We start from the raw sequence: 26,578 nt of genomic DNA on the forward strand, positions 1-26,578 counted from the left end.
CACACCCGTCTCTTCAATCTGTTCATAATGCTGCTGCGCAACTTATATTCCATAAGAGCCGCTATTCTCACCTTACCCTTCTCCTCAAGTCGCTTCTTTGGCTCCTCGTCCATTTCCAAATACAGTTTAAACTCCTCTTGCTGACTTACAAGTGTGTTCGCTCTGAAGCCCCCCCCCCCCTGATATCTCTCCTCGCTTATCTCCCCCTATGTTCCCCCACCCCACCCCCGTGATCTCCACTCATCGAGCAAGCCCCTCTTATCTGTACCCTCCTCTTCCACTGCCAACTCCAGACTCTGTCCCTTCTTTCTTGCGGCACCGTATGCCTGAAACAGGCTTCCTGAATCAATACGTCGTGATCCGTCCCCGGCAGTGTTCAAATCCAAGCTAAAGGCCCACTTTTTTAACTCCCCCTCCCTGCCGTCAGATACCTAGACCCACTCTAATCTCCCCGACCCTGAAATGTCCTGCCTAAATTAGATTGTAAGCTCTTCTGAACAGGGACTGTCTATTGTGTGTTAGAATGGACAGCGCTGCTTACGCCTTTCAGCGCTATAGAAATCATAAATAGTGGGAGTAGAGTATAGACATGTTCTCCCTCGCTTCCAGTTTCCAGAATATTTCCTTGCGTCATTCAGCGTGAATCCCTCCGTGGTCATTCAACTGTACGCCGCCCATGTGTTAATACCACACCTCCTGTATGTTCATCGCTCTGTTCCGCCCGTTGTATGCCTCCGATGTTTATTTATTTAATTAAAAAATTTATATAATGCCTAAAATCTAGGCAGTTCACAAACATACAAAATAAATACTGTGGTAACAAGACAACACAACGCAACGCAACACAAGATATCCTACATCTTCCATAGCTAACAATGTTGCTCCACCGTTCATTTGAAACTATGGGCTCCTTTTACGAAGGCGCTTTAGGGCCTTAACGTGCGGAATAGCGTGCGCTAAAACACCGCGCGTGCTAGCCGCTACCGCCTCCTCATGAGCAGGTGGTAGTTTTTCAGCTAGCGCGTGCTAAAAACGCCTCCGCACCTTCATAAAAGGAGCCCTATGTAACCAAATAAATATATAAGTGTCAACCCGTGACCCGTCCTGAGCTTTCAGGGAAGTCACACCAAGGGCTCCTTTCACAAAGGATCCACTACCGCCTCCTTTTAAGCAGGCGGTATTTTTTTAGCTAGTGCGTTCCATAGCGCACGCTAAAAACGCTAGCGCTCCTTTGTAAAAGGAGCCCTAAATTTAATAATTGTATTCTGTCTATTCTTGATTAATATGTTGTACTTCCATTACTTGCGTTTTGTAATTCGCCTATTGTCCAGCTCTCTTCAGTGTGAACCGCCTAGAAGTCGTCCGATTATGGCAGTATAGAAGAATAAAGTTCTGTATATGTTATGGGATATAAAAATAAATAGGGAGAGCATAGGGTGGACAAAGGGTGGGTAGGGATACTGAAGTATTTGAGGAGGAGGCAGTTCTCGCCACTTTCCTGCAACTCAGTGATCAAGAAATGCCTCGGGAGTGTGAATTCAACGCCTCAGTCATCTCCTACATCAGGCAGCTGTGTCTAACTCTCCCATTTCTCCACTCCCAAGCCCTGCGAGGGGGGCTGCGTCACAGAAAACCTGTTCCCTCCTGCCACTGCTCACCTTCCCAGACTTCAGTGGGACCAGCCGCATCCCACTGTAATGCTCGAGAGAATGTCATCGCCGCCTCCACTGGCGACTCGGAAGGATGAAAGAGCAGCATTCTTAGTGGGAGGTAGATGCTACTTCATCGAGCTCAGACTTCACAGAGGGAGAATCTGTAGACAGACAACTTTCTTTTGCTGCATTCTGGTGTAGTTAGAAGTGGAAGAAGTAGCACAGTGAGAACGAAAACAAGAGAATTGACCCAATGATCTCCAGACAAATCCAAGAAGAAGCAAAAGAACAATGTGGAGAAATGATGTTCCCGAAATGGACTTAATTAATAGCAAACCACAAAAACATCTAGGACGCAGTCCGCTGAAAAGCTTTGGACCTTGGACCCAACACGGTCCATGTTTCGACAGAATGCCTTCTTCAGGGGTCCTATGAATCCTCTATAATAAAACCCTAGCCGGCATGCGCACTCCTACTTGCATGTTCCGTTTTCCCTGTTCCATGTTCTGTAGGTCCGTGGCCGCAGGAGTGTGCATGCGCGAGACCCCAGCCCCTACCTACACTCGCAGGACTGGCCGCCAGCGCTGAACTCCCTGTTCTCCACAGGATCAGTAAGTCAGTTCTCCCGACATCTGACCGGCTCACTTAGTCCCTTGCCGCCCCCCCCCTTCCCGCGATCCGACTGGCTCACTTAGTCCCTTCCTGCCCCACCCCTTCCCTTCCCGCGGTCCCGACAAACCTGCCGACTCTAGCAGCATCTGCAGCACTGTACACACGCTGCTTCGGGGCCTTCTACTGCCCTGATTTGCTCTGGCACGTCCCTGATGACATCATCAGAGACGCGGCAGAAATAAAGAAAGACAGACAGACATATTCTAGCACCCGTTAATGTAACGGGCTAAAATACTAGCAATATTATAATGAGTTTCATGCCATAGTATCCTGTGTGTGTAAAGGCATCACCAGATAGTACGTAATAATTGAAATGAATGAGATGCCACACTTAATATGGTATTGTGCAGAAATGGAAGATGTGATGGCTGGTGGTAAGATGTATCAATTTGTGATTGGAGCCAGTGAGAACACGGTGAGGAACTGGTGAAAAGAGAGACATAGTAATTGGGTGGAAAGAAATGGGACAAAGTGCTTAAGATTATAGCGACGCTTGAAAAGAAAGGAATGACACTCAAAAGAGAAAAATAAAGAAAAAAGGTGTGCGGTTGTACCCAATACCAGAACCAAAACTGGGTTGCTTTATGTAGAAGCACGATGGCAGATAAAGGCCAAATGGTGGCATTCCTTTGAAATACCCAGATTTGTGGGATGATTAAAAATCTTGCAGAACTTCAGGCCCAGATAAAAAGGCTCCTTCCCAACAAAGGGGACCAGAGCAAACCCACAAACAACACTCTGGTTACTGTTTCACTTACGGATGTACTGGAGGGTCTTGCGTGAGATGCACAGCTTGGCCTGGGATATTGTATCCATAGGAGAGATATCAACAGTTCTGCAGACTGGAGTGGACTACGGCATCCACATAAGAACATAAGAACATAAGAACTGCCATCTCCGGATCAGACCTTCGGTCCATCAAGTCCGGCGATCCGCACACGCGGAGGCCCTGCCAGGTGTACACCTGTCGTAATTTATAGTCCACCATATCCTTACATGCCTCTCTTAAGGAGATATGCATCTAGTTTGCTTTTGAAGCCTGGGACTGTCGATTCCGCAATAATCTCCCCTGGGAGAGTATTCCAGATGTCCACCACTCTCTGTGTGAAGCAGAACTTCCTGATATTAGTCCTGAACTTGTCCCCCCTTAGCTTCATTTCATGTCCTCTTGTCCATGTCAAATTGGACAATGTAAATAATCTTCTCTGCTCTATTTTGTCGATTCCTTTCAGTATTTTGAAGGTCTCGATCATATCCCCACGCAGTCTCCTTTTCTCAAGGGAGAACAATCCCAGTGTTTTAAGTCTGTCCTCGTATTCCAGTTTTTCCATACCCTTCACTAGTTTAGTTGCTCGTCTCTGCACCCTCTCCAGCAGTTTTATATCCTTCTTTAGGTAGGGAGACCAATGTTGGACGCAGTATTCCAAGTGGGGTCTGACCATTGCCCTATCACTGTATAATCCTGGGATGGATACGGGATGTGCAGGGCTAGACACTTTGGGCCATATTCTCTATATGGTACCTAAAAAAATTATATTTACTATGCACACCTTATAGAATAACGCTTAGTGCTAGGATACACCCATTATTGGATGCATTATTGTTTGTGAACTTCAAAGAGGTATTGGCGATATACAAATAAAAATGGTATAACATATGGATCTGGAATGGCCAAGCTGTCGTCCCCGTCAAACCATCCCCAACCCCCCAAATTACAACACCCCTCACCGTACCCCACTTACCCCCCAATCTTCAGCAATAATGTCCATGATAAATAAAAACACAGCCACTTTATTGATGGTAATAATCAGGCCGCAGCTTTGTTTATTGGGACAACCAAGAAGCAATGAACAATTGCTTCACCCCCAGCTACAAGACATTGCAATTACATGAACTCACACTTGTATTCCCCTGACCCTGCCATCTCAGCAAGAGCCTAGGGGATGGCATGGCTCTCCATGCCCTTATTCTGCGCCACGGGCCTCAAGACCTATTTTCTCACTTGAGCTCGCTTCCCTTTAACCGCTCATCCCCTGATGAGCCTAGGGGGTTAGGCATGGACCGCCATGCCCCTCCCCTTACAGGGTCACCTAACCTGGGCCTCACCACTCAACTGAGTTCATTGCCAAATACCCGCTCATCTTCCGATGAGCCAAAACCTTGTAACTTGGGTTACCGCCACTGCGACAACCCTAAACCCCCCAAATCACCTGATCGAACCCTATATCCATAGGGGAGGGTGGGCGGGAAAGTTGCCTCCGAGGGACAGGGATGCCACCGATAAACCCCTTCCCATCATTCCCTGCTTCCTTTTGCCAACCAATCCTTTCCCGGCCTCCCGGCGGCAAAACACGCCTCCTCCTTTCCACCTCCAATCCAACTACCTCCCCCATACCCTAGCAAACGGTCTCAACTTGGGCAACTACTTGGGCCATCCAGCCCACTGTTATAGTCGCCCATCGAGACTAGCTCTTGGGCTTTTTTTTGTATAACTTTTCGATGCTCCCCTTTTAAGCCAATGAAAACGGCCTAAATGCCTGCACCTGGCTTGCACGCACATGGGCGCACAGGTGAAAAACATGCACATTAACACGAAAGTAGGCCAACGATCCATCCCTAACCACATCCTCTTTTAGACAAGGTCACTGGACATGACACATAACACTTCGTCCGTGTGCCCCCCCCCCAACTCTCCCTTGTACCTTTTTAATTTTTGAGGCACGAGCAACATCACGAAACTTGCTGCCCGTGTCGTGTCGGCTATCCCTCTGATGTCACTTCTTAGGCGCAGGGCCCGGAAGTGATGTCAAAGAGAGGCGACATCGACTTGGCCAGCAAGTTCGTAATATTACTCACGTAGGGATAATTAGAGGTGCGTGGCGGGGGGAGGAGCGGGGGCAGAGATGAGGATGGTGCCGACACCCTTACCCAGAATGCGGCCAGGGCGGACTGCCCCACCCCCACCCCCTTACTATGCGACTGTGTGTGCATAACTTTGAATTAACTCCAAATAATATCAATTATGAGTTAACTGCTAATTATCAGTGCTGATGAGACCTATTAATCAATTAGATTGTGTGCATACATTAGCTACATGCACTGATGTATGCACACAACTTTAGGTGCCATAGATAAATTGGGGTGGGTGGAGTCCATATGAAATATATCTGGGAGAGATATACAGGAAAAGCACTTTGGGGTGCCAGGCTCCATCCATACCCTGCACCTGGAAGGGCTAAACAGGCTCTGCCTTTCCTTACCTCCTTGTGGCTCTTGCGCAGATGAGCAAGTTCCTCCTTCACCACTTCAAACTCTGAATCCAGTTTTGTGCGCAGAAGATTGGTATCTTCAATCATTTTGCGCAGTCCAATCGTGTCCTTCTGCACACCGTCACATATTGCTTGCTCTGCCTCCAGCCTGTATGGTTGCAAAAATCACTGAACAGTCTCACAAGTAAAGAATACACAGGGGCTTAGGTATCAAATGCCAAGCTACCCAGGTCCAGCTGGAGGTTTCTGACCACCCCAACCTGGTGCATTATGGGACTTGCAGTACTAAATGGGTAGGATTAGACACTACAAATTCTATACTGCTTTTGGATGCAAGTTCAAATCCAAGTCTGGCCAAAAGTCTCCAGCCTGGAACTGGGTAACTTAGCATCCCACAGGTTAAACCTAGCATGAGTTATTAGGTATCACAGTTGTCCATCTAGTATAAGAAACTGAAGGTAATTTGATTGCTCACTTTACCAAACTGAGCTCAAACTAAGTCACAGTTCAAGTGCAATAAGTACTAACCAAAAGAAGAGCTTACTAAGTTGGTATCTTGGACAATGGAAGGCAAAATGATTTGGCCAAGGTCTACTGAAAAGATATGAACTACCACCTAGACTGGTCCTGTGCTCAATGGTGGTGTTCTATACCGACAAACAAAGGGACCAGATCTTCTACTCCATAAATCAAAGGGTGGGAGTATGCATTCACAACCTCTGGAAATCATAAGTCATTGTGCAAAGCCCATGACTGCAGGACTCCAAGTGCAGCTTTGGCTGATCACTTAGCCAGTCATCAAAGATGGACAAAGCGATGGGTCCGGATGGTGTACATCCGAGGGTGCTGAAGGAACTTAGGGAAGTTCTGGTGGCTCTGCTGACTGACCTTTTCAATGAGTCTCTGGAGTCGGGAGTGGTACTGGATGACTGGAGAAGGGTGGATGCGGTCCCTCTCCACAAAAGTGGAAGTAAGGAAGAAGTAGGGAATTACAAGCCGGTAAGTCTGACTTCTGTGGTAAACAAATTAATGGAAACGCTTTTAAAACAGAGAATAGTCAAATTCTGGACTCTTGTGGATTACAGGACCAGAGGCAACATGGATTCATGAGAAGTAGGTCTTGTCAGGCAAATCTGATCAATTTCTTTAACTGGGTAACCAGAGAATTGGATAGAGCAGCGGTCTCAAACACAGGGCCCGCGGGCCACATGTGGCTCTCCAAGTTTTATTTGCGGCCCGCGGTCTGGACTGGATCATTCCCTTCCTTTTGGAGCAGCAGCAGGTCTGGCCGGTTCGTTCCGTTCAAAGCCGCAGGTTGGCGGCTCCTTGCGCTATTCACTCCTGCATCGGAAGCCTCTCTGACATCACAACATCAGAGAGGCTTCAGACGCAGGTGCGGATCTCGCAAGGAGCCGCCACCCGTGGCTTTGAATGGAATGAGCCGGCCAGACACGCTGCTGCTCCAGTGGCGTACCAAGGGGGGGGGGGGGGCGGTCCGCACAGCTGGTCACCCTCCACTGTTCTAACTAGAGTGCGGCTCACGGCTCGTCTAGAGCAGGGGTGCCCAACTGCTTCCCTTCCCTTCTCACCGCTGCCATCGGGGAACAGGCCGGCACCATGCTCTTTGATCTCCCTGCTTCTCTCGCCGCCCAACCTCAATTCTGACATCGAGAGGACGTTCTGGCTAGCCAATCGCTGCCTGGCTGCCCGGAACGTCCTTTCCGCCGTTAGAATTGACGTCGGGCGGCGAGAGTTGGTCGGCTCCGTGGAGATCCCGGCCTGTTCCTGATGGCGGCAGCAGCAGCTTATTCCCCGCCGGCGGAATAAGGGAGGAGGAGGCATGGGGGAGGGCAGGAAGGAAGGAAGAAAGAAGGGGGGGCAGGGAGCCAGAAGGAAAAAAGAAAGAAGGGGGGGGACAAGGAGCCAGAAACAAAGCAAAAAATGGGACAAGGAATCAGAGAAAGACAGACAGAAAAAGTTGGGGGAGGGAATGAGGTCTGGAGGAGAGGAAGCATACAGGAGGCTGAAAGAAGCGAAGAAGTATTGGATGCACAGTCAGAAGAATAAAGTGCAACCAGAGACTTATGAAATTACCAAACAAAGGTAGGAAAATGATTTTATTTTCAATTTAGTGATTGAAACATAGAAACATAGAAAAAGCGGCAGAAAAGGGCTATAGCCCACCAAGTCTGCCCATTCCAAGTATCCCCCCCTGAATTTACTCCCTTAAAGATCCCACGTGAGTATCCCATTTTTTCTTAAAATCCGTTACGCTACTGGCCTTTATCACCTGGGGTGGGAGTCTGTTCCAATGATCCACCACTCTTTCGGTGAAGAAGTACTTCCTGGGATCGCCATGAAACTTCCCTCCCCTGATTTTCAGCGGATGCCCTCTGGTGGTTGAGGGTCCCATGAGCCAGAAGATATCATCTTCTGACTCGATGCGTCCCGTGATGTACTTATACGTTTCAATCATATCTCCCCGTTCTCTTCTTTCCTCAAGTGAGTACAGCCGCAACTTCTTTAGTCTTTCTTCATACGTGAGATCCTTGAGCCCCATGACCATCCTGGTGGCCGTTCGCTGAACCGACTCGATCCTCAGCACGTCCTTTCGGTAGTGTGGGCTCCAAAACTGAACACAGTACTCTAAGTGAGGCCTCACCATGGCTCTGTACAACGGCATCATAACCTCAGGTCTCCTGCTGACGAAACCTCTACGGATACACCCCATCATTTGTCTTGCCCTGGAGGAAGCCTTCTCCACTTGATTGGCAACCTTCATATCCTCGCTAATGATCACTCCTAGATCGCGTTCCGCCGTAGTTCTAACCAAGGTCTCACCATTTAGTACATAAGTTCTACGGGGGTTTCTCCTGCCCAAGTGCATTATCTTGCATTTTTTAGCATTGAAGCCTAGCTGCCAAGTTTTTGACCATTGTTCCAGCAGCAGTAGGTCGTGTGTCATATTATCAGGTAATAAGCATCTGCCTACTATGTTACAAAGTTTGGCATCGTCGGCGAACAGTGATACCCTTCCTCTAAGTCCTTTCGTCATATCTCTTATGAATAAATTGAATAGGATCGGACCCAGGACCGATCCCTGCGGCACTCCACTGATCACGTCCGATGCTTTGGATGGGGTACCGTTTACCACCACCTTCTGAAGTCTACCGCTCAGCCAATCCCCAACCCATGTAGTTAGAATGTCTCCTAATCCCATCGATTTCAGCTTGTTCAGTAATCTTCGATGAGGGACGCTATCAAATGCTTTACTGAAGTCCAAGTATACCACGTCCAGTGACTCTCCGGCGTCCAGTTGTCTGGTAACCCAGTCAAAAAAAGCTAATCAGATTAGATTGGCAGGATCTACCCCGGGTGAACCCGTGTTGGTGTGGATCACGCAGTTTTTCTTCATCTAGGATTGTGTCAATATTCTGTTTGATCAGTGTTTGAGAAAGAAAAGATATTGAACTTTAAATGTAAGGGCTGCAGAAAAAAATAGAGCACTTGAGGGCCGCAGAAAAAATAGTTAATGTCTTATTAAAGAAATGACAATTTTGCATAAGGTAAAACTGTTAAACTATAAAGAGTTTAACCTCATGCAAAATTGTCATTTCTTTAATAAGACATTAACTTTTTTTTTCTGCGGCCCTCCAAGTACCTACAAATCCAAAATGTGGCCCCGCAAAGGGTTTGAGTTTGAGACCACTGGGATAGAGGATGTGCGCTAGATGTGGTGTATTTAGATTTTAGGAAAGCTTTTGACAGTATTCCACACAGATGTCTAATAAATAAGCTGAGTGCCCTCGGGATGGGTCCCAAAGTGACGGGCTGGGTCAAGAACTGGTTGAGTGGAAGACAGAGGGTAGTAGTCAATGGAGATGGCTCTGAGAAAAGGGATGTTACTAGTGGTGTGCCTCAATGTTCTGCTCTTGGGCCTGTTCTTTTTAACATTTCTTATAAGTGATATTGCTGAAGGGCTGTCAGGTAAGGTTTGCCTCTTTGCAGATGAAACCAAAATCTGTAATAGAGCAGACACCCCAAATAGTATGAATAACACGAAGAAAGACCTAGCGAAACTTCAAGAATGGCCTGAAATTTGGCAGCTAAAATTTAATGCTAAGAAATGCAAGGTCATGCATTTGGGTTGCAAAAACCCAAGGGAACGGTACAGTTTAGGGGGTGAAGAACTTATGTGCACGACGGAAGAGTGGGACTTGGGTGGGATTGTATGTGATGATCTTAAGGTGGCCAAACAGGTTGAAAAGGTGACGGTGAAAGCTAGAAGGATGCTAGGGTGGATAGGAAGAGGTATGGCCAGTAGGAAAAAGGAGGTATTGATGCCTCTGTATAAGACTCTGGTGAGACCTCATTTAGAATATTGTGTACAATCTTAGAGGCCGCACCTTCAAAAAGATATAAAAAGGATAGAATCAGTCCAGAAGAAGGCTACTAAAATGGTTCATGGTCTTTGTCATAAGGTGTATGGGGACAGACTTAAATATCTCAATCTGTATACTTTGGAGGAAAGGCAGGAGACGGGAGATATGATAGAGATGTTTAAATACCTATGTGGCATAAATGCACATGAGTCGAGTCTCTTTCATTTGACAGGAAACTCTGCAATGAGAGGACATAGGATGAAGTTAAGAGGTGATAGGCTCCGGTGTAATATGAGGAAATACTTTTTTACAGAAAGGGTGGTAAATGTGTGGAACAGTCTCCCGGAAGAGGTGGTGGAGACAGAGACTGTGTCTGAATTCAAGAAAGCCTGGGATAGGCACGTGGGATCTCTTAGAGAGAGAAAGAGATAATGGTTACTGCAGATGGGCAGCTCTATGACCTCACAATGCAGGTGCACAGAGCCTTAGCCTATAGGAAGAGAAGATGCAAATGGTAAGAACCTTAGCCAATAGAGAGAGGGGAGATATGATGAGACGTTTAAATGCCTACAAGGCATAAATGTGCATGAGTCGAGTCTCTTTCATTTGAAAGGAAACTCTGCAATGAGAGGGCATAGGATGAAGAAAAGAGGTGATAGGCTCCGGAGTAATCTGAGGAAATACTTTTTACGGAAAAGGTGGTAGATGCGTGCAACACTCTCCCAGAAGAGGTGGTAGAGCAGGGGTCTTCAAAGTCCCTCCTTGAGGGCCGCAATCCAGTCGGGTTTTCAGGATTTCCCCAATGAATATGCATGAGATCTATGTGCATGCACTGCTTTCAATACATATTCGTTAGGGAAATCCTGAAAACCCGACTGGATTGTGGCCCTCAAGGAGGGACTTTGAAGACCCCTGTGGTAGAGACAGAGAATGTGTCTGAATTCAAGAAAGCCTGGGTTAGGCACGTGGGATCTCTCAGAGAGAGGAAGAGATAATGGTTACCGTGGATGGGCAGACTGGATGGGCCATTTGGCCTTTATCTGCCACCATGTTTCTATGTTTCTATTAGAGTGACAGTTAATTGGAAGGGCTCATAACACAGTAGAATTCCTGGGAGCTGCAAATGGAGGTTCAGTGTGCCAGATCCAGGCCTGGTTCTTATTGTGCTTACATACAAAGGAACTGGAGAAAACTTCAGAGCCCCCCTCCCCCCCCCCCAAAAAAAAAAAAAAAGAAAAAGATTCTTCATGAGCATCATTAATTGACCACCTCTTTAGTCAGGAAATGTTTCTGGAAGTGCGTGTTCAGTTTTTCCTGCGATGATAACCTTTAAATAACACAGATGTAAAGGGGGGGTGGGGTCACTTTATCAAGCTGTCATTTTGAGAGTTTGTCTTCCCTTTAGGACTTGTAATTTTGCAAATATTCAGAGGTTTACATCCTCTTTTATTAAAAAGGACACCTACAACTTCTTTGTTGATCCCAATAATTTTTACAAAAATTTGAAAAGGGCAATTAAGCTCAAAATGGCCGTCTGCCCCTCACAGGAGGGAGCTGTCCGGACCAGGGTGCTGAAGCATAGTCATTCTCTCTTTCCCTCAATCTAGCTTCAGTTTCATGGTAACTAGTGTAGAGGTCTGCACGGGAACGGGGATCGCGGGGGTCCCGCGGGAATCCCCCTCTAACTCACAGGACTTCCCACGGGGATCCCCCTCTAGCCAACGGGACTCCCGCAGGGATGGAAGGCTTTGGAAGCAGGGTTCATCCATATAATATAAAGGACATGTCAGCCTTAGTAAAAGAGGGGGTTTATAAGTTAATTACCTGAACAGAAAACAAAAAAAAGGGTTCCACCAAAGAGATTCCACAAGGAAAACAGCAAAAGAAACTGTGGAATTGATGATCCTGTCAGAAGTAATTGCTGCTTTTTATGGGGACGGGCGGGGATGGAGGTAATTCCTTGCGGGGATGGGTGGGGACGGAGAGGATCCTGATGGGGACGGGTGGGGATGGAGAGGATCCTGGCGGGGACGGAGAGGATCCTTGTGGGGACGGAGAGGATCCTTGCGGGGACGGGTGGGGACGGAGAGGATCCTGGCGGGGACGGAGAGGATCCTGGCGGGGACAGGTGGGGACAGAGAGGATCCTGGCGGGGACAGGTGGGGACAGAGAGGATCCTGGCGGGGACAGGTGGGGACAGAGAGGATCCTGGCGGGGACAGAGAGGATCTTGGTGGGGACGGAGAGGATCCTGGCGGGGACGGAGAGGATCCTGGCGGGGACGGGTGGGATTTCTGTCCCTGCGCAACTCTCTATACTAGTGTTAAGTAAAAACTTTTTTCAAGGTATATTTGTCACATACACTACCACTAATAACTTTCTATATCTGACAAAATTCCACACAGTGTCGATTCGGGCTACTGGTCGAAAACCACCATTGAATGAAAACGAGCCTCAGAAACACAGGCAAGGCAAGATCTATTCTAGCCTTAGCCAAGCCTAGTTCAGGCACATAGGCTGAGGCTCTTCTTACAACCAGGAATGGCCACAGTAGAAAAAAAACCTCAAACCTTGAGAAAAACCTGTGCTCTTCTCGGTTGTAGTATTAAGTCACCAGCCCAGCAGGGGCTCAGGAAGGTGTAAAAGCAATTCCAACCCCCTGAAACCTGCTCCAGGTCTTGTGTGTCCAAAACTAAAGCAGAACGCTACGGCATCCCATAAATCACTCGCAGACTGGAGCATTCAGCATCTACCTTTCCTCCCCCCCCCCCCTCTTACAAAAAGGTCCTTACTTGATTCCGAAGTCATCAGCCGCCAGCCGGGCATTGTCGATCTGCAGGAGCAGTTTTGCATTGTCCATATTAAGGTCCTCCACCTGCAGAACCAGGAGGCAGAGTTAGCTTGAGCCAGTGGCAGGAATTTGGAGATTATCTGCGGGAAGGGGTAAAACGCGGACCTCACGGACCTCGCGGATCTAAACCCGTACGGCCTTAAAAATCTGAGGTCCGTGTCGGTCCGTGTCCCTGCCGCTTGTACTTTCTGTCGCTGACAGACCTCGAAGAGATTTTAGCGCTGACGGATCCTTCTCAGAATAGGGAGGGAAAAGTGTTAGGATCCGTCAGCGCTAAAAATCTCTTCGAGGTCTGTCAGAGCCAGAGACTAGTGCTGGAGCGGCAGAGCAGAAGCCAAGAGAGCCGGGACATAGGTTTTGGACGTGCGTTATGAAAAAGAAGTCTCCATACTCCGTTTGGCTTAGAAGAAGGCTGTGGGGAGGGCCAGAACCAGAGCCCTTTCCAGATCCCTAGGGTTGTCAGTTCCAGCTTATATCGGAGCTATAGTGGCTTGGAAGGAGTTTTCTGATACAGTAACAGGGGTTCAACTGGGCAGAGTCTCCTGGAATCTAAAGTTCAATTATTTTTATTGAGTTTTAAAAATAAAATATACATAACAAAAATCTTACAAAGAACATCATCTCAACTCATAAAATGATGATACACTTCTCCCTCCGTATTTGCGGTTTCAATTATTCACGGTTTTTTAGCTTGCTGGCTCCTCCCCCCCAAATTACATCAGCTTGCATAGAGAAATCACTGATTCCAAGCATTTACAGAGAAAATTGCCAATTCCTGGCACTTTTCTCACCGTGTTTTGCCTCTCGTTCAGGAACAGGCCAGGTCTCCCACCATGTTATTCGCGGTTTCACCATATTCACAATGGTTTTTAATAGAAAACAGCGAATAACATATGAAAAAGTTATTTCTGTATTTGCGGTTCTGTTAATCCCCTATCACAGCAAATACGGAGGGAGACGTGTAATTGATGTGAATAAATCCTAAGGGGCCCATCCCTTAACTCAGAACCTTTCTCAGAAGATGATTTTCTTCGGGCATCCCATTTATTGAGGCCAAGAGCAGAATTATCCAGAGAAGGTGAAGTATGTGTGCTTACAGACCTTGTATCATTTCAAGAAGGAATTTGGGGGGGGGGGGGGTCTCAATAGCTCAGTTATCTCTCTCTGGTTAATTCTTAGGCCAGGAAAGTCTGTCTCTTCATTTCAAGCCTCAGGTCAATCCACCCACAGCCAGCCTGCTCTCTGTCTATACCTACTGCATGGAAGGCAGTCAACCAGATGCATTGAACACTGAATCCTCCAGGGAACAAGCTGTCTCTTTCCTGCCCTGGGGAATTTCTGCAGAACCAGAGACTTCTTTTCAGCCTTGCATGCATTATGTAAGTACAGCATAATATCAAATGAGACCACAGTAGTTTAAAAAAAAAATCTAAACCAGTATTTTTAGTTTTTGAGATGGAAAGTGCATGCAGGGAGCCTAAAGGCATAGGAAGCAATGCAGAGCAGAAGTAAGAGCCTTAGGATTCTCTCTCTGCTCCCAAACCTCCCATCAGAGCTCTGGGAGAGAGAATTGCATGGGTGGGGAGGATGCATGGACTGCTGGCCCCCGTCAAAGGGACTGCAGGGGTATCAGAGTCCCGAGGGGGGGGGGGAAGAGGGTATCAGATTGCACTAGCTAGTGCTCCGAGCTGATGGGGAGGGGGGGGGGAGTGCTATGCATGGCAGACCTGCTTGCGGAGCTCCATCAGGGGCCTCTCGTAGCTGTCCCAGTCGCGCTCGCAGGGGCCCTTGCTGGCCGTGATGTCGCGGATCTCGTCCTCCAGCCGGTGGTTGGTCGCCTCCAAGCCCCGGACCCGCTGCAGGTAGCCGGCCAGGCGCTCGTTGAGCTCCTGCATCATCTCCTGGTGGTTGCCTTGCAGCAGCGAGTCCATGCTGGAGCGCATTGAGGGCAGGACCATCTGCAGGCGGGCCCCCAGGCCCACCTGGGCCCCTGACAGGCTGGAGGAGAGGGGCCAGGGCCGCGTCGAGTTGGCCGCGCTGGCCCGACGGCCTGAGGCCGAGGAGAAGGAGAGCGGATAAGCCATGATCTGCCCGCAGCACCGCGCCCAGTGCCTTAAATACCCCGGCCAGGGGCGGCACATTCACCCACTGGGCCAATCAAGACGCAGCGGTTGCCAGGTGTGCCGCCAGACTCAGGAGCACATATGGGCAGTGGAGACTCGGGGCCGGATTGGGGGTGCAGGTTCGGATGCCTTTTATCGGATCCACACACCTTGAAGACCGGTTCGGCCCGATTTGCCTAGGGGGACGAGGCAGATGGCTGCAGTCACCCCATGAGGAGGGAGGGGTTATGCAAATGAGCGCAGGTGAAGGGCGGGGCGGCTGGTGCAGCCACCGGGGAGGTTATGCAAATGAGCACAGGTGAAGGGCGGGGCGGCAGGTGCAGCCACCGGGGAGGGGCTATGCAAATGAGCACAGGTGAAGGGCGGGGCGGCAGGTGCAGCCACCGGGGAGGGGCTATGCAAATGAGCACAGGTGAAGGGCGGGGCGGCAGGTGCAGCCACCGGGGAGGGGCTATGCAAATGAGCACAGGTGAAGGGCGGGGCGGCAGGTGCAGCCACCGGGGAGGGGCTATGCAAATGAGCACAGGCTAGGGGCTCCCACTCCCGGATCTGGGCGCGGTTCGGCCAGTCGGGCTATTAGTGGGCGCCCAAAGGCTTGGTGGCGAGTCGGGAGCCGAGCAGGAGAGAGGCAGCATGAGCTACAGCCGCTATGGCAGCAGCCGGGGCTTCAGCAGCCGCTCCCAGGGCTCCGTCCCCAGCAGATCCTCCGCCTACCCCTCCCCGGCCACCTTCCAGCCCGCTCTGCGGAGCTCCAGCAGCTATGTGCTCAGCAAGGTCCCCTTCCTGCTCTCGTCCCTCCCCAGCCTGGAGATCGACCCCACTATCCAGCAGCTGCGGACTCAGGAGAAGGAGCAGATCAAGGGGCTCAACGACCAGTTCGTGAATTTCATCGATAAGGTAGAGTCCTGCCGAGGGGACCGGGCTGCCCACGGGCGGTCTGTGTTCGCTTCCCACGCGGATTCTCGCTTTGAAAATGATTTAGCCCGGGGGAAGCCAGAGCCAGGCCAGCTTTTCAGGATCTCCACAATAAATATGCATGAGATAGATTTGCATCTCAAGGAGGCAGTGCATGCAAATCCATCTCATAGGTATTCATTGTGGAGATCCTGAAAACCTGGCTCTGGCTCTCGAGGACCGGAATTGCCTTCCCCTGGATTAGCCTGTCCTGCTCTGGTTGTTGGATTGGGGCAGTCCCAGTAAGGCTGGGCACAGCTGAAGAATGCCAGTTAGAAATGGTATCTTATGTTACTCGGAGGATTTGGTACCAATGAGAATTTTGGGTTGGTTATTCCAAGGGAAGAGAAGCCCTATAATGCAGCAGACTGTGATCCTGAGAGAACTGGGTTCTACTCCCACCACAGCTCCCTGTGCCCCAGGTTAAAAAGAAAAAAAAAAACCCTGTGAGCCCACTAGGTAGTAGTAAGTGACAGGGTAGTCACCCTACTTTACCTAAGGTCTGCTTAAAATATAGGGGGGTAGGAGTTGGTCTTACACAAAGAATTTAGTAGGCAGGGAAGGTGTAAAGGAGGAGTTATTTTCCTTTTCATTGCATGTGACCTTACTTGTTTGGGAAGAGGAAGGGGGGTACTTTTACTGCTGAAGCCTCTCGATACAGGGGCTGGCAGTGAAGTGGCATCTGGGCAGTGGCTGGAGATAGATCTCGGTCCACCTGGACTACCTCTGGGCTCTGCTCCCCACTGGCAGCTTTCAGGAAGACAATGCAGTGCTGAGTGTCAGCGCCCTCTGCTGGATTGTATTAGGTTTTCTTTCTCTGGATGTTCTTCTCTACCTCCAAGTACAGAGAGGGGTAACCCATAAAGACCTACATGGGCAGTCTAGTCTGCCCCTACCCAACTGCCATAGAATGAAGTATCTGAAGATTTAATATCAAGAAATCACAATGCCTGAGAGGGAGAGATTGTGGCACAGTGGTTAAAGCATCCTGAGGTTATGGGTTCAAACGCACACTGCTCCTTGTGACCCTGGACAAATCACTTAATCCCCCTCCCCATTGCCTCAGGTACATTAGACAGGGGGAAATGCTTAGATACTTAAATAATATAAACCATTCTAAGCTCCTCTGGGAGAACAGCATAAAAAACGAAATCACAATTCAAAATACCCAGGTTCTGCAGCTCAGAACCACCACTCTGTTTATGTTAACCCTTGTGCCTCGGGCTTCCACATGCCACAGAGAACTTCCGGATGTCTAATGCTGGACTGGGTCTAACACTAGCTCTGATTCCATGTGTGGGTATGTCCAGAGGCTTTACTGGACTATGTGCCTTCTCCTGTGGAAATCTTTGGGAGCGCAGTCCATCTTCCACCCTGATGCACCCCACAGGATCAGAATTGCTCTGTGTGTCTGAGTCCTCCTGGGAAAGCATCCAAAACTTTGCCGCTGTAATTTCAACACCAACAAGAGCGATGCATATTATACACAAGGTGTAAACAACTTTGGGAAAACAAAGGCTGCGGCTGTGGTGATTCTTGGCCAAGAGACTGTTAGACAAAGACTTCTAAGAGTTTTCAGATCTTTCTTAAGCTGCCGGCCTTTCAGGGACTGCGGTGTAGTCACACCGGGGGGTTCCAGTTCTACCTCATCCATCACCGTGCTGCGCCGTTCCTAACAACTCCTAGAACTTTCTTAAGCTCTCATGCAGAGTATAAGATCTTTGGGAATGGAACATTATAGGAGTGTGATTAATTTTTACATAGTTGACCGTACTATCATTGCACCATGGGAGCAAAGTCGGTGTGACTAGCTGGGTTTCAAACACTTTTCACACCTAGGAACTCAAAAAAATAAGGGAGCAGACCAGGAAAGGATTAACCAATAGGCCCAGTAGGCACGTGCCTAGGGCCCGAAATGGTCAGGGGGGCCTGATGAAGGAGGGCATCAGCATTGTTTTTTCCAAACGGCGATAGGCCCCTCCAGCATCGATTGGCAACGCGGGCCCCCTGATCAGCAATGCACCCCCCCATCCCCCACCCCCACCCCCATCGATGGAAAATAAGACAAGCAAGCAACACAGGTAAGAAAGGAAATGGGAACTGTAATTTTGCAAACATGCTGCTTGCCCAAAGCTTTCCTCTGACGCAACTTCCTGTCTCCGTCTGGGCGCAGGGTGGGGTGAGGCGAGGCAGGGGGCCCAGTGTACTTGTGTGCCTAGGGGCCTTCGACGAATTAATCCTGCCCTGAAGCAGACAACCAACTGTCAGAAATTAAGGACATCTTACCTAAGCAGTTTGCCTGTCTCCCGCCTCAACCTTACAGGGCTAGCTTAACCATTAGAAAAGTCTAGGCAATGGCCTAGAGTGGCAGCTTCTGTGAAGTGGCAAAACAAACGAACAATAGATCCTGACAGCCAGACTAACGTAGACCAAAATCAGCACATTTTTATACCTGCAGGGAGGACGGAAAATGATCAGACTTAATGTCTAATTATACATTTGTACAGGGAGAGTGTCAGGATCATCATGATGCGTTTTAGTTATCAAAATTTTGCAAGGGGAGGGAGGACATAAGGCTGCAGCCTCAGCACCATGTATTTAAGTCTTTGGGAAGCAGAGCTGAGCTTGTGATGTCATAATACCTCATTCCACCAATAAGAGCCAACTTCATCAGTGATGTCACAATGGCTTGATTGTCCTGTACTCCCTCCAACCCAGCCAGCTGATTAACCCTTCCCCTTAACTATATCCATGACATCCTGTTTGTTTAGATTATAAGCTCTTTGGAGCATGGACTGTCTTCTTTGTGACTCTGTACAGCGTTGCGTACGTCTTGTAGCGCTGTAGAAATAATAGTAGTAGTAGTGTGAAGAGTTTCAAGTCTTTGGGAAGCAGAGCTGAGACTGTGATGTCATAATGCCTCATTCCACCAATAAGAGCCAACTTCATCAGTGATGTCACAATGGCTTGATTGTCCTTCTGCCCTTCATCCCAGCCAGCTGATTAACCGTTTCCCTTAACTGGATCCATGACATCTTGTTTGTCTGTCTTGGCTGTTTAGATTGTAAGCTCTTTGGAGCAGGGACTGTCTTCTTTGTGACTCTGTAGAGTGCTGCATAAGTCTGGTAGTGCTATAGAAATAATTTGTAGTAGTGGTGATGCTTATGCTAGTTTTTCAGGCTATTTACCAAAATGTACCTTTCTCATGCTGTAACTTTACAACAATCATTTCAATCCTTGTGATCAGAGCAATGCGTCTGTCCTTGGAAGGGATGCAGGAAGTGAAATATGCTAGAACTAGGTGGACAGCCATTTGTGTGGCAGGAGTAATTGTGTGGAATAACTTGATAGGACACTTGAGGATAATTAGTTATTAATATACAAATTTTAAAAATGCATATTTGAAAACATCCCTTTTTATTGAGGCTTTTTGAATGAATATTATGCAGTGAATGAAAGAATTATTTTGTTTGAAAGTGTTATAAAGACTGTTTTATGTTAGAATTTTCTATGATTTTTCTGTTATAAATGTATGCATTTTTATAACCCGCTTAGGTTTAAGTGAGAGAAAAGCTATTTACATAAATCTTGTGTATCTGTTGCAAGCATTCTTCAAATCTGTTGATAACGTATGCCAACCATGCCCTGCCCTCTCGATACAGAAGTCCTTCCCCTCTGTGCACCCCCTCATTCTGGGGACGTATGGCCACATGAGATATCACCGACCTTGGAATTTTCAGCCCCAGTGAGGATGGCGGTGGGTGTGGCCTCCAGTGACCTGATGTCACTTTGCTCTGGTCCCACCTTCACGGCTAGTTACGGTTATGGTTGTGGTCTCGTGAAGGTCCAAAAAGCAAAAGAAACCGTGGAAAAGATGCTCCTGATGCAAGCGTTTATTTAGTCAATTGAAAGATGCCATATAAAGTCCACAAATGCAGAGACCCTCCACGGTCCGTGTTTCGACAGACAAGCCTTCTTCAGGGGTCCTAATTGGAATTGAAAGATCGAAAAGCAAATGTGGATATTAGAAAATCAACATAAATCCAGGCTGAAAACTGTGCTCCAAACTCTGCACTATGACAGAAAAGGGTCCTTTTTTTTGACCTATGCATTTGTGGACTTTTTATGGCATCTTTCAATTGATCGAATAAATGCTTCCATCAAGAACATTTCTTCCACGATCTCTTTTGCTTTTTAGTCTTTCCATTCACTGTAGAATTGTTGGGGAGTCTCTTCTTTTGTTTTCAACTTTCTGTTCTCATGAAGGATCCTATATTAAGCAAATAAACCATAACGGAAGCAGTTTACAAATTATTCCCCTCTTTTACGAACACATAAGGCAGGTTTTAGCGCCCACAGCGGCGGTAACTGCTCCGCTCATAGGAATTCTACGAGTGCCAGAGCAGTTACCACCACTGCTTAAACCCGCACTATGCGTTCATAAAAGAGGGGGTAAAATATATCAAATTTAAAAAAGGAACACCATTTAATAAGGGGAGGAAAGAGAATATAGACAGAGTAGGCGGCGGGAATCGGTTCGGCATGTTCCTCGATCTACTGGTTATTGAAACGGCCAACAAGATGCTTCAACTTCCCGCTAGAGCAGAGGTGTCAAAGTCCCTCCGAGGGCCACAATCCAGTCGGGTTTTTAGGATTTCCCCAATGAATATGCATGAGATCTATTTGCTTGCACTGCTTTCATTGTATGCAAATAGATCTCATGCATATTCATTGGGGAAATCCTGAAAACCTGACTGGATTGCGGCCTCGAGGAGGGACTTTGACACCCCTAGAGGAAACAGCCCTATAGTGTGACTTCTCGAGTTGACAAAGCCCACATCTGTTGAGCAGGCCTGAGCAATGCTGGCCCCGGCACTTATGACCCCCCCCCCTTCCTCGTTTCAGGTGAGGGACCTGGAGCAGCAGAACAAGGTTCTGGAGACCCGACTGCAGCTGCTGAAGGGAAGAGACACGTACAAGTGCAACATGAGTCAGATCATGACGGCATCCAGCAACAACCTGAAGCAGCAGATCGATGGTCTCCTTCATGAGAAGCAGCGACTCCAGGCGGAGCTGGCAAATAAGGAGGCGGTGCTGGAGGACCTTAAGATCAGGTACAGCGGGGGAGCTAGGGGACAGCTTCATGGTTGCTAAACACCCCATTCTCTGCATGGTGCAACACTTTCCTGAGCTTTAGAAAGCCGATCAAATGCACAGACACAGCAGGATAAAAGGCGTTCTGCCACATTCTTCATCCATAGAGGGGTCAGAGTTTGTTCAAAGAACCAGGTAACCAAAAGGCTTTCTTACCATTCCCAGTAGCGGCGCTCAGTGCAGTAGGTCTGCACACCTCAGGTACGAGAGTCTCTCTCTCTCAGCTCCGGTGCATGGTAATGGGAGGGGGCCCCGGGCACCGTCTTGCCACCCCACTCCTCTCCTTGCCGTGCATGCATGCCCCTTGCCTTCCCCCGTTCCTTTTTATATTTCCCCAGCGTGAGGTTGGTGCCCACGTCAGCATCGGCACTCCCTCTGACGTCACTTTTGGAACCCACGCCTAAGGTGAGCCGACACCGACGTGGGCATGCTGCTCACGCTGGGGACTTTAAAAAGGTACAGGGGAAGGAGGCAGGGGAGGGGCTCAACCACTCCAGGCGCCATTCGCCCATCCTGCACCACTGCTCAGCTCTGCTCATTACTCTTTGAGTTATTACTGGTTTCTCTGGTACTGGTGTGTCTTCCATCACTGGTGGAATATCAGCGATCAACCTACACCAGTGACACAACAGCAGCTGTAAGTGGGATGTCATTAGAATGTTTTTATTTTTTATTTTTTAAACTTTATTAATTTTCAAAACTTCGATAGTGCAATATAACAAATGTAACGTATAATCTAATATAATAAAGCCCTAAGCGCGCATACGCACTCCCACCTGCGTGCTCCTGTTTTCCGTGAGCTGTAGGGACCCGCAGGTAGGAGTGCGTATGCGTGCGGCGGCGCAGAGCCTGTCGGCCGCGGCGGCTCTTGCCGTCTGAAGGATAAAGCCTTCCTTCCTGTAAGTTTGCTGCCACCGCTGCCGTCCTTCCCCAGAACCCACGCTCGAAAAACGATCGATCACCCACTGCGCAAGGGAGCACCGCCCCGACCGGCTCCTCCAGGCTGACGACGTGCACAGGCCTAAGTCGGCCAGCCAAAGCAAAGAATCCGACGCTGCAAAAACGGCTGATCCCGAAAGTAGCCCTGCCGCTCCACCTCCGATAGCACCGATCACCTACCATGGCGCCCGATGTACAAAATCTGCCCCGGAGGGAATAGAGAGCTGAGGCTGAACAGGTTGAATAAGGCAAGAAAGAGTGTGCCTATACCTTTAATAAAGGGGGAGGGAATGCTGCTGCACGGGGAAGTGGGGTGGGGGTAGGCAAATGTTGCTTCACAAAGAAGTGGAGTTGGAGGACATAATGCTGCTGCACAGGGAGGGGGGGGAAGACAAAGGGGGCCAGGGAGCAAACGTGCTTTGCTTTGGGGGGGAGGGGTGTGCTGGGGGGGCCAGGGAGCAATCTTGGATTGCTTTGGGGAGGATAAAGAAGGGGGCCATAGAGAAAGACAAAGAAAGACAGGCAGGCAAGGGGCCACAGAGAGATAGAAAGACAGCGGACAGGGAGAGAGACAGGAAGAAAGAAAGACAGACAAACAGGGGGCCAGAGGGAGAGAGACAGACAGAAAGAAAGAAAGACAGACAGTGGGAGGGAGAGAGATAGAAAGAAAGAAAGAGACAGGGGCAGGGAGAAACACAGACAGAAAGAAAGACAGACATACATATATTCTAGCACCCTTTAATGTAACGGGCTTAAACACTAGTTATACAATAGAAGCGCATTCAACTTACACATGTTCATAATCAACCATTTCCCCCCCCCCCACCCATCCAATAATTATTCAATAAAACACAAAAACATATATTACCGCAAAAACCTTACCCCATTCAAAATCTTCCCACCCACCCCAAGTGTAAATATTTAAAAATCAATTTATAACAGAAATACTCCCCCCCCCCCTCCACACACACACCCTCCCACCCTTCCCTGGATATGTACCAAAATAACAAAAACTGACTCTCATTCAATAATCAATTATAATGAGGTAACATACGATGTCAATGGGCCTCATATCAATTTAAATATATTACCATGCCCCAAATTCTCAGCGTTTATCCTTTCAAATCTATGACTACAGCAAAGACTTGCCCATCAGAACGAAAAATTTAAACAATCACAGTTCTTCCAGTTTCGGGTGATCATCTGGATGGATATTTTTTATGAGATATTGATGATGTGTTAGGTTGTTTATTTCTGCTTATGTGTGTGTTGTAACACGCATAGATTTTTGTGATATGCGGGATATAAATGTTTTGCAGATGACACTAAACTGTTCAAAGTTGTTAAAACACCTGCGGATTGTGAAAAATTGCAGATGGACCTTAGGAAATTGGAAGACTGGGCGTCCAAGTGGCAGATGAAGTTTAATGTGGCAAATGCAAAGTAATGCACGTTTGGATGAATTACCTGAATCACAGTTACCGGATGCTAAGGTCCACCTTGGGGGTTAGCACCCAAGAAAAGGATCTGGGTATCATTGTAGACCAGGGGTAGGGAACTCCGGTCCTCGAGAGCCGTATTCCAGTCGGGTTTTCAGGATTTCCCCAATGACTATGCATGAGATCTATTTGCATGCACTGCTTTCAATGCATAGTCATTGGGGAAATCCTGAAAACCCGACTGGAATACGGCTCTCGAGGACCGGAGTTCCCTACTCCTGTTGTAGACAATACGATGAAACATTCCTCCCAATGTATGGCGGCGGCCAAAAAAGCAAACAAGATGCTGGGAATTATTTTTTTTAAAAAGGGATAGTTAACAAAACTAAGAATACCCCTGTATCGCTCCACGGTGCAACCTTACCTGGAGTATTGCGTTCAGTTCTAGTCACCTTATCTCAAGAAAGATATAGCGGCACTAGAAAAAGTTCAAAGAAGAGCGACAATGATAAAGTGGATGGAACTCCTCTCGTACGAGGAAAGACTAAAACGGTTAGGGGCTCTTCAGCTTGGAAAAGAGACGGCTGAAGGGAGATAGGACTGAAGTCTACAAAATCCTGAGTGGAGGAGAAAGGGTACAGGTGAATCGATTTTTCACTCTGTCAAAAATTACACAGACTAGGGGACACTCGGGTGGGGTAAGGGGTTTTGGCCTGGGGAGGGTCTGGCTAGGCTGGGGATTATACATAATAGTAAACGCATATAAACCCAACAATGTCGACGCGTCACGTCAACACAGTGATTAAAACGCTGGTAACCAAAAACAACTGCTTTCATCCAAGAGAACGGAGGACGCCGTGCGTCGCTGTTTGAAGAGAAAACGTGTGTTTTAAGGAAACAAGAAGAACTGGAAGAGACCCCAAAGTCCTCTTCCTTCAGAAGCTTTTGTGAAAGGCGGCATTATAACTAATAAACGATACTGAAGATTTAACCCCCCCCCCCCTCCCCATGACAATTGGTACATATGTTGCTACAGTAATGCACGGAAAAGTTTTCTAAACTTGTCTCTCTCTTGCTTTCTCTCGTGGCAGATACGAGGATGAAATTAATCAGCGCAATCAGCTGGAAAATGACTTTGTCTTGACGAAGAAGGTATTTGTGTTGGTTCTCGTCGTGCCTTTGCAATCACGGCCTGGTGCATGGCTTCAAATCCCTCGTCTACCTGCTAAAAATCTGAGCTCACTTGCTTTATTTATTTAATATTCGTTATTCTTTTTAAATCAAATACATAGTGCAAACAAATGAACACTCAAGTAATATAACAAAACTTCTCTCTAATCCATCAAATAATATATAACTATTAAAACCCTCTCCCCCCTCCCCCCCCCCCGGATGTGGATAACAATCTTTCTTGAATCAAAGGGAAATAATATTACTAACTCATAGCTTACACTATTTTGTTAACGGGCCCCAAATTTCCTATGGTGTCCCCTCTGTATGGAATTAATGTTTTCAAACTTATAAATCTGACATAATGATTCCCACCAGAAACTATAATTTAAGTTATGCCAAATTTTCCAATTTTTCATTATCAGCTGCATGGCTACTCCTGTCATGATAAGTAGTAATTTATTCTGATTTGCATTAATTGGTTTCTTGGGTAATAATATCGTTCCAAACAAAATTCCATCATGTGACATTGATAGTGGAACTTCCAATATCGTAATAATTTGACCCCCAAATGGATCGCTAGAATTTGAGTTTCAGGGGACAATAATATAGCAAATGATCCAATGTCCCTATATCAAGATGACAGTGCCAGCATCTGTTAGATTTTGAACTGTCCAACCTTTGCAACCTAACCAGGGTCCAAAAGGGTCTACGGAACAAGAAAACCCAGGATGCTTATGTCTGCTCTTTCCCTGTCCACTCAGGGTCTTTTGTTTGCTTATGACTTTCAGTGACTGCTGTTACACCCTGGCGCTCAAACTTTGCGGGACAGTTTCCCTCTACCGTAAATCTAGGACTGAAAAATTGCTACAGCAGGAAAATCGCAGCAAACCTACAGGTCCACACACAAAATGTCAACCTTCCTGTCTGTTTGAATAGTGATTTTCTCAAACATTGACAGAAGAGTTCACATAAGGAGAAAAAAACCCCCATGCTGTAGCGATAATTTCCCAACCCCCTCCTCCAAGGGGAAAAAATAAATATTATTAAGGAGAGAGATGGAAAAAGGGATTAGAACAGGGCTGTCAGGACTCCAGAGTGAGATTTGTATGCAAATATCTCTTATGAATATTCAGAGCAGGAGACTCCCACCCAATGTGAGACACTTGGTAAATCTGTACATTACCAAGTTTTTATCATTTCAACATAAAAATAGCCATAATGGGTCATATACTGGGCTACCAGATGGGCCAATAGTGGCCAATCTAGATTCAAAGATCCTGGCAGAATCAAGATTCCATGTAGAGAATGACACAGGGACAAACATTTCCCTTCCCCACGGGAACTCATTTTCCCATCCCGACAAGTTCTTTTCCTGCCCCTGCCCCATTCCTCCAAGCTCCATCCTCATCTGCACAAGCCTCGGACGCTTTCAAATCCTAAGTAGCAACATTCTAGAGCTCAGATTGTGATGTCATAATGCCTCATTCCACCAATGCCTAAGCTCCGTCCTCATCTGCACAAGCCTCAGAGAACTCTTTAAAATCCTAAGTAGCAACATTCTAGAGCTCAGATTGTGATGTCATAATGCTTCATTGCACCAATGCCTAAGCTCCGCCCTCATCTGCACAAGCCTCAAATGCTTTAAAATCATAAGTAGCAACATTCTAGAGCTCAGATTATGATGTCACAATGACTCATTCCACCAATGCCTAAGCTCCGTCCTCATCTGCACAAGCCTCAAACACTTTAAAATCCTAAGTAGCAACATTCTAGAGCTCAGATTGTGATGTCATAATGCCTCATTCCACCAATGCCTAAGCTCCGTCCTCATCTGCACAAGCCTCAAACACTTTAAAATCATAAGTGTTTGAAGCTTGTGTGGTTAAAGCAGAGCTTGCAGGAATGGGACAGGGATGAGGACATAGAGATCCTGTGGTGATGGAGACAAATGTCCCAGTGTCATTCTCTTAA

At 47.6% G+C, this 26,578-nt stretch overlaps 2 protein-coding genes across 4 annotated transcripts in view; one reads left to right on the forward strand and one right to left on the reverse strand.

Moving 5' to 3' along the window:
- The window catches only part of LOC117360756 (keratin, type I cytoskeletal 18-like), a 35,192-nt gene extending 20,081 nt beyond the window's left edge, over positions 1–15,111 (reverse strand). Inside the window, exons 1-3 of one of the 2 annotated variants that reach the window (XM_033945064.1) lie at positions 14,553–15,111; positions 12,767–12,849; positions 5,585–5,741 (exon numbers count right to left, since the gene is read on the reverse strand). In XM_033945064.1, the coding sequence (XP_033800955.1) occupies positions 5,585–5,741; positions 12,767–12,849; positions 14,553–14,966 (654 nt within the window). In that variant the 5' untranslated portion in view covers positions 14,967–15,111. The remainder of the gene's footprint in view (positions 1–5,584; positions 5,742–12,766; positions 12,850–14,552) is intronic. The other variant, XM_033945065.1, reaches the window with a different exon arrangement.
- Positions 15,112–15,498: 387 nt separating this feature from the next.
- The window catches only part of LOC117360755 (intermediate filament protein ON3-like), a 31,656-nt gene continuing 20,576 nt past the window's right edge, over positions 15,499–26,578 (forward strand). Inside the window, exons 1-3 of one of the 2 annotated variants that reach the window (XM_033945063.1) lie at positions 15,499–15,845; positions 20,808–21,016; positions 24,526–24,586. In XM_033945063.1, coding sequence (XP_033800954.1) covers positions 15,582–15,845; positions 20,808–21,016; positions 24,526–24,586 — 534 coding nt within the window. In that variant the 5' untranslated portion in view covers positions 15,499–15,581. The remainder of the gene's footprint in view (positions 15,846–20,807; positions 21,017–24,525; positions 24,587–26,578) is intronic. The other variant, XM_033945062.1, reaches the window with a different exon arrangement.

This window comes from Geotrypetes seraphini, chromosome 5 (genome assembly GCF_902459505.1).
Source record: "Geotrypetes seraphini chromosome 5, aGeoSer1.1, whole genome shotgun sequence".
NCBI classification, from domain to species: Eukaryota; Metazoa; Chordata; class Amphibia; order Gymnophiona; family Dermophiidae; genus Geotrypetes; species Geotrypetes seraphini.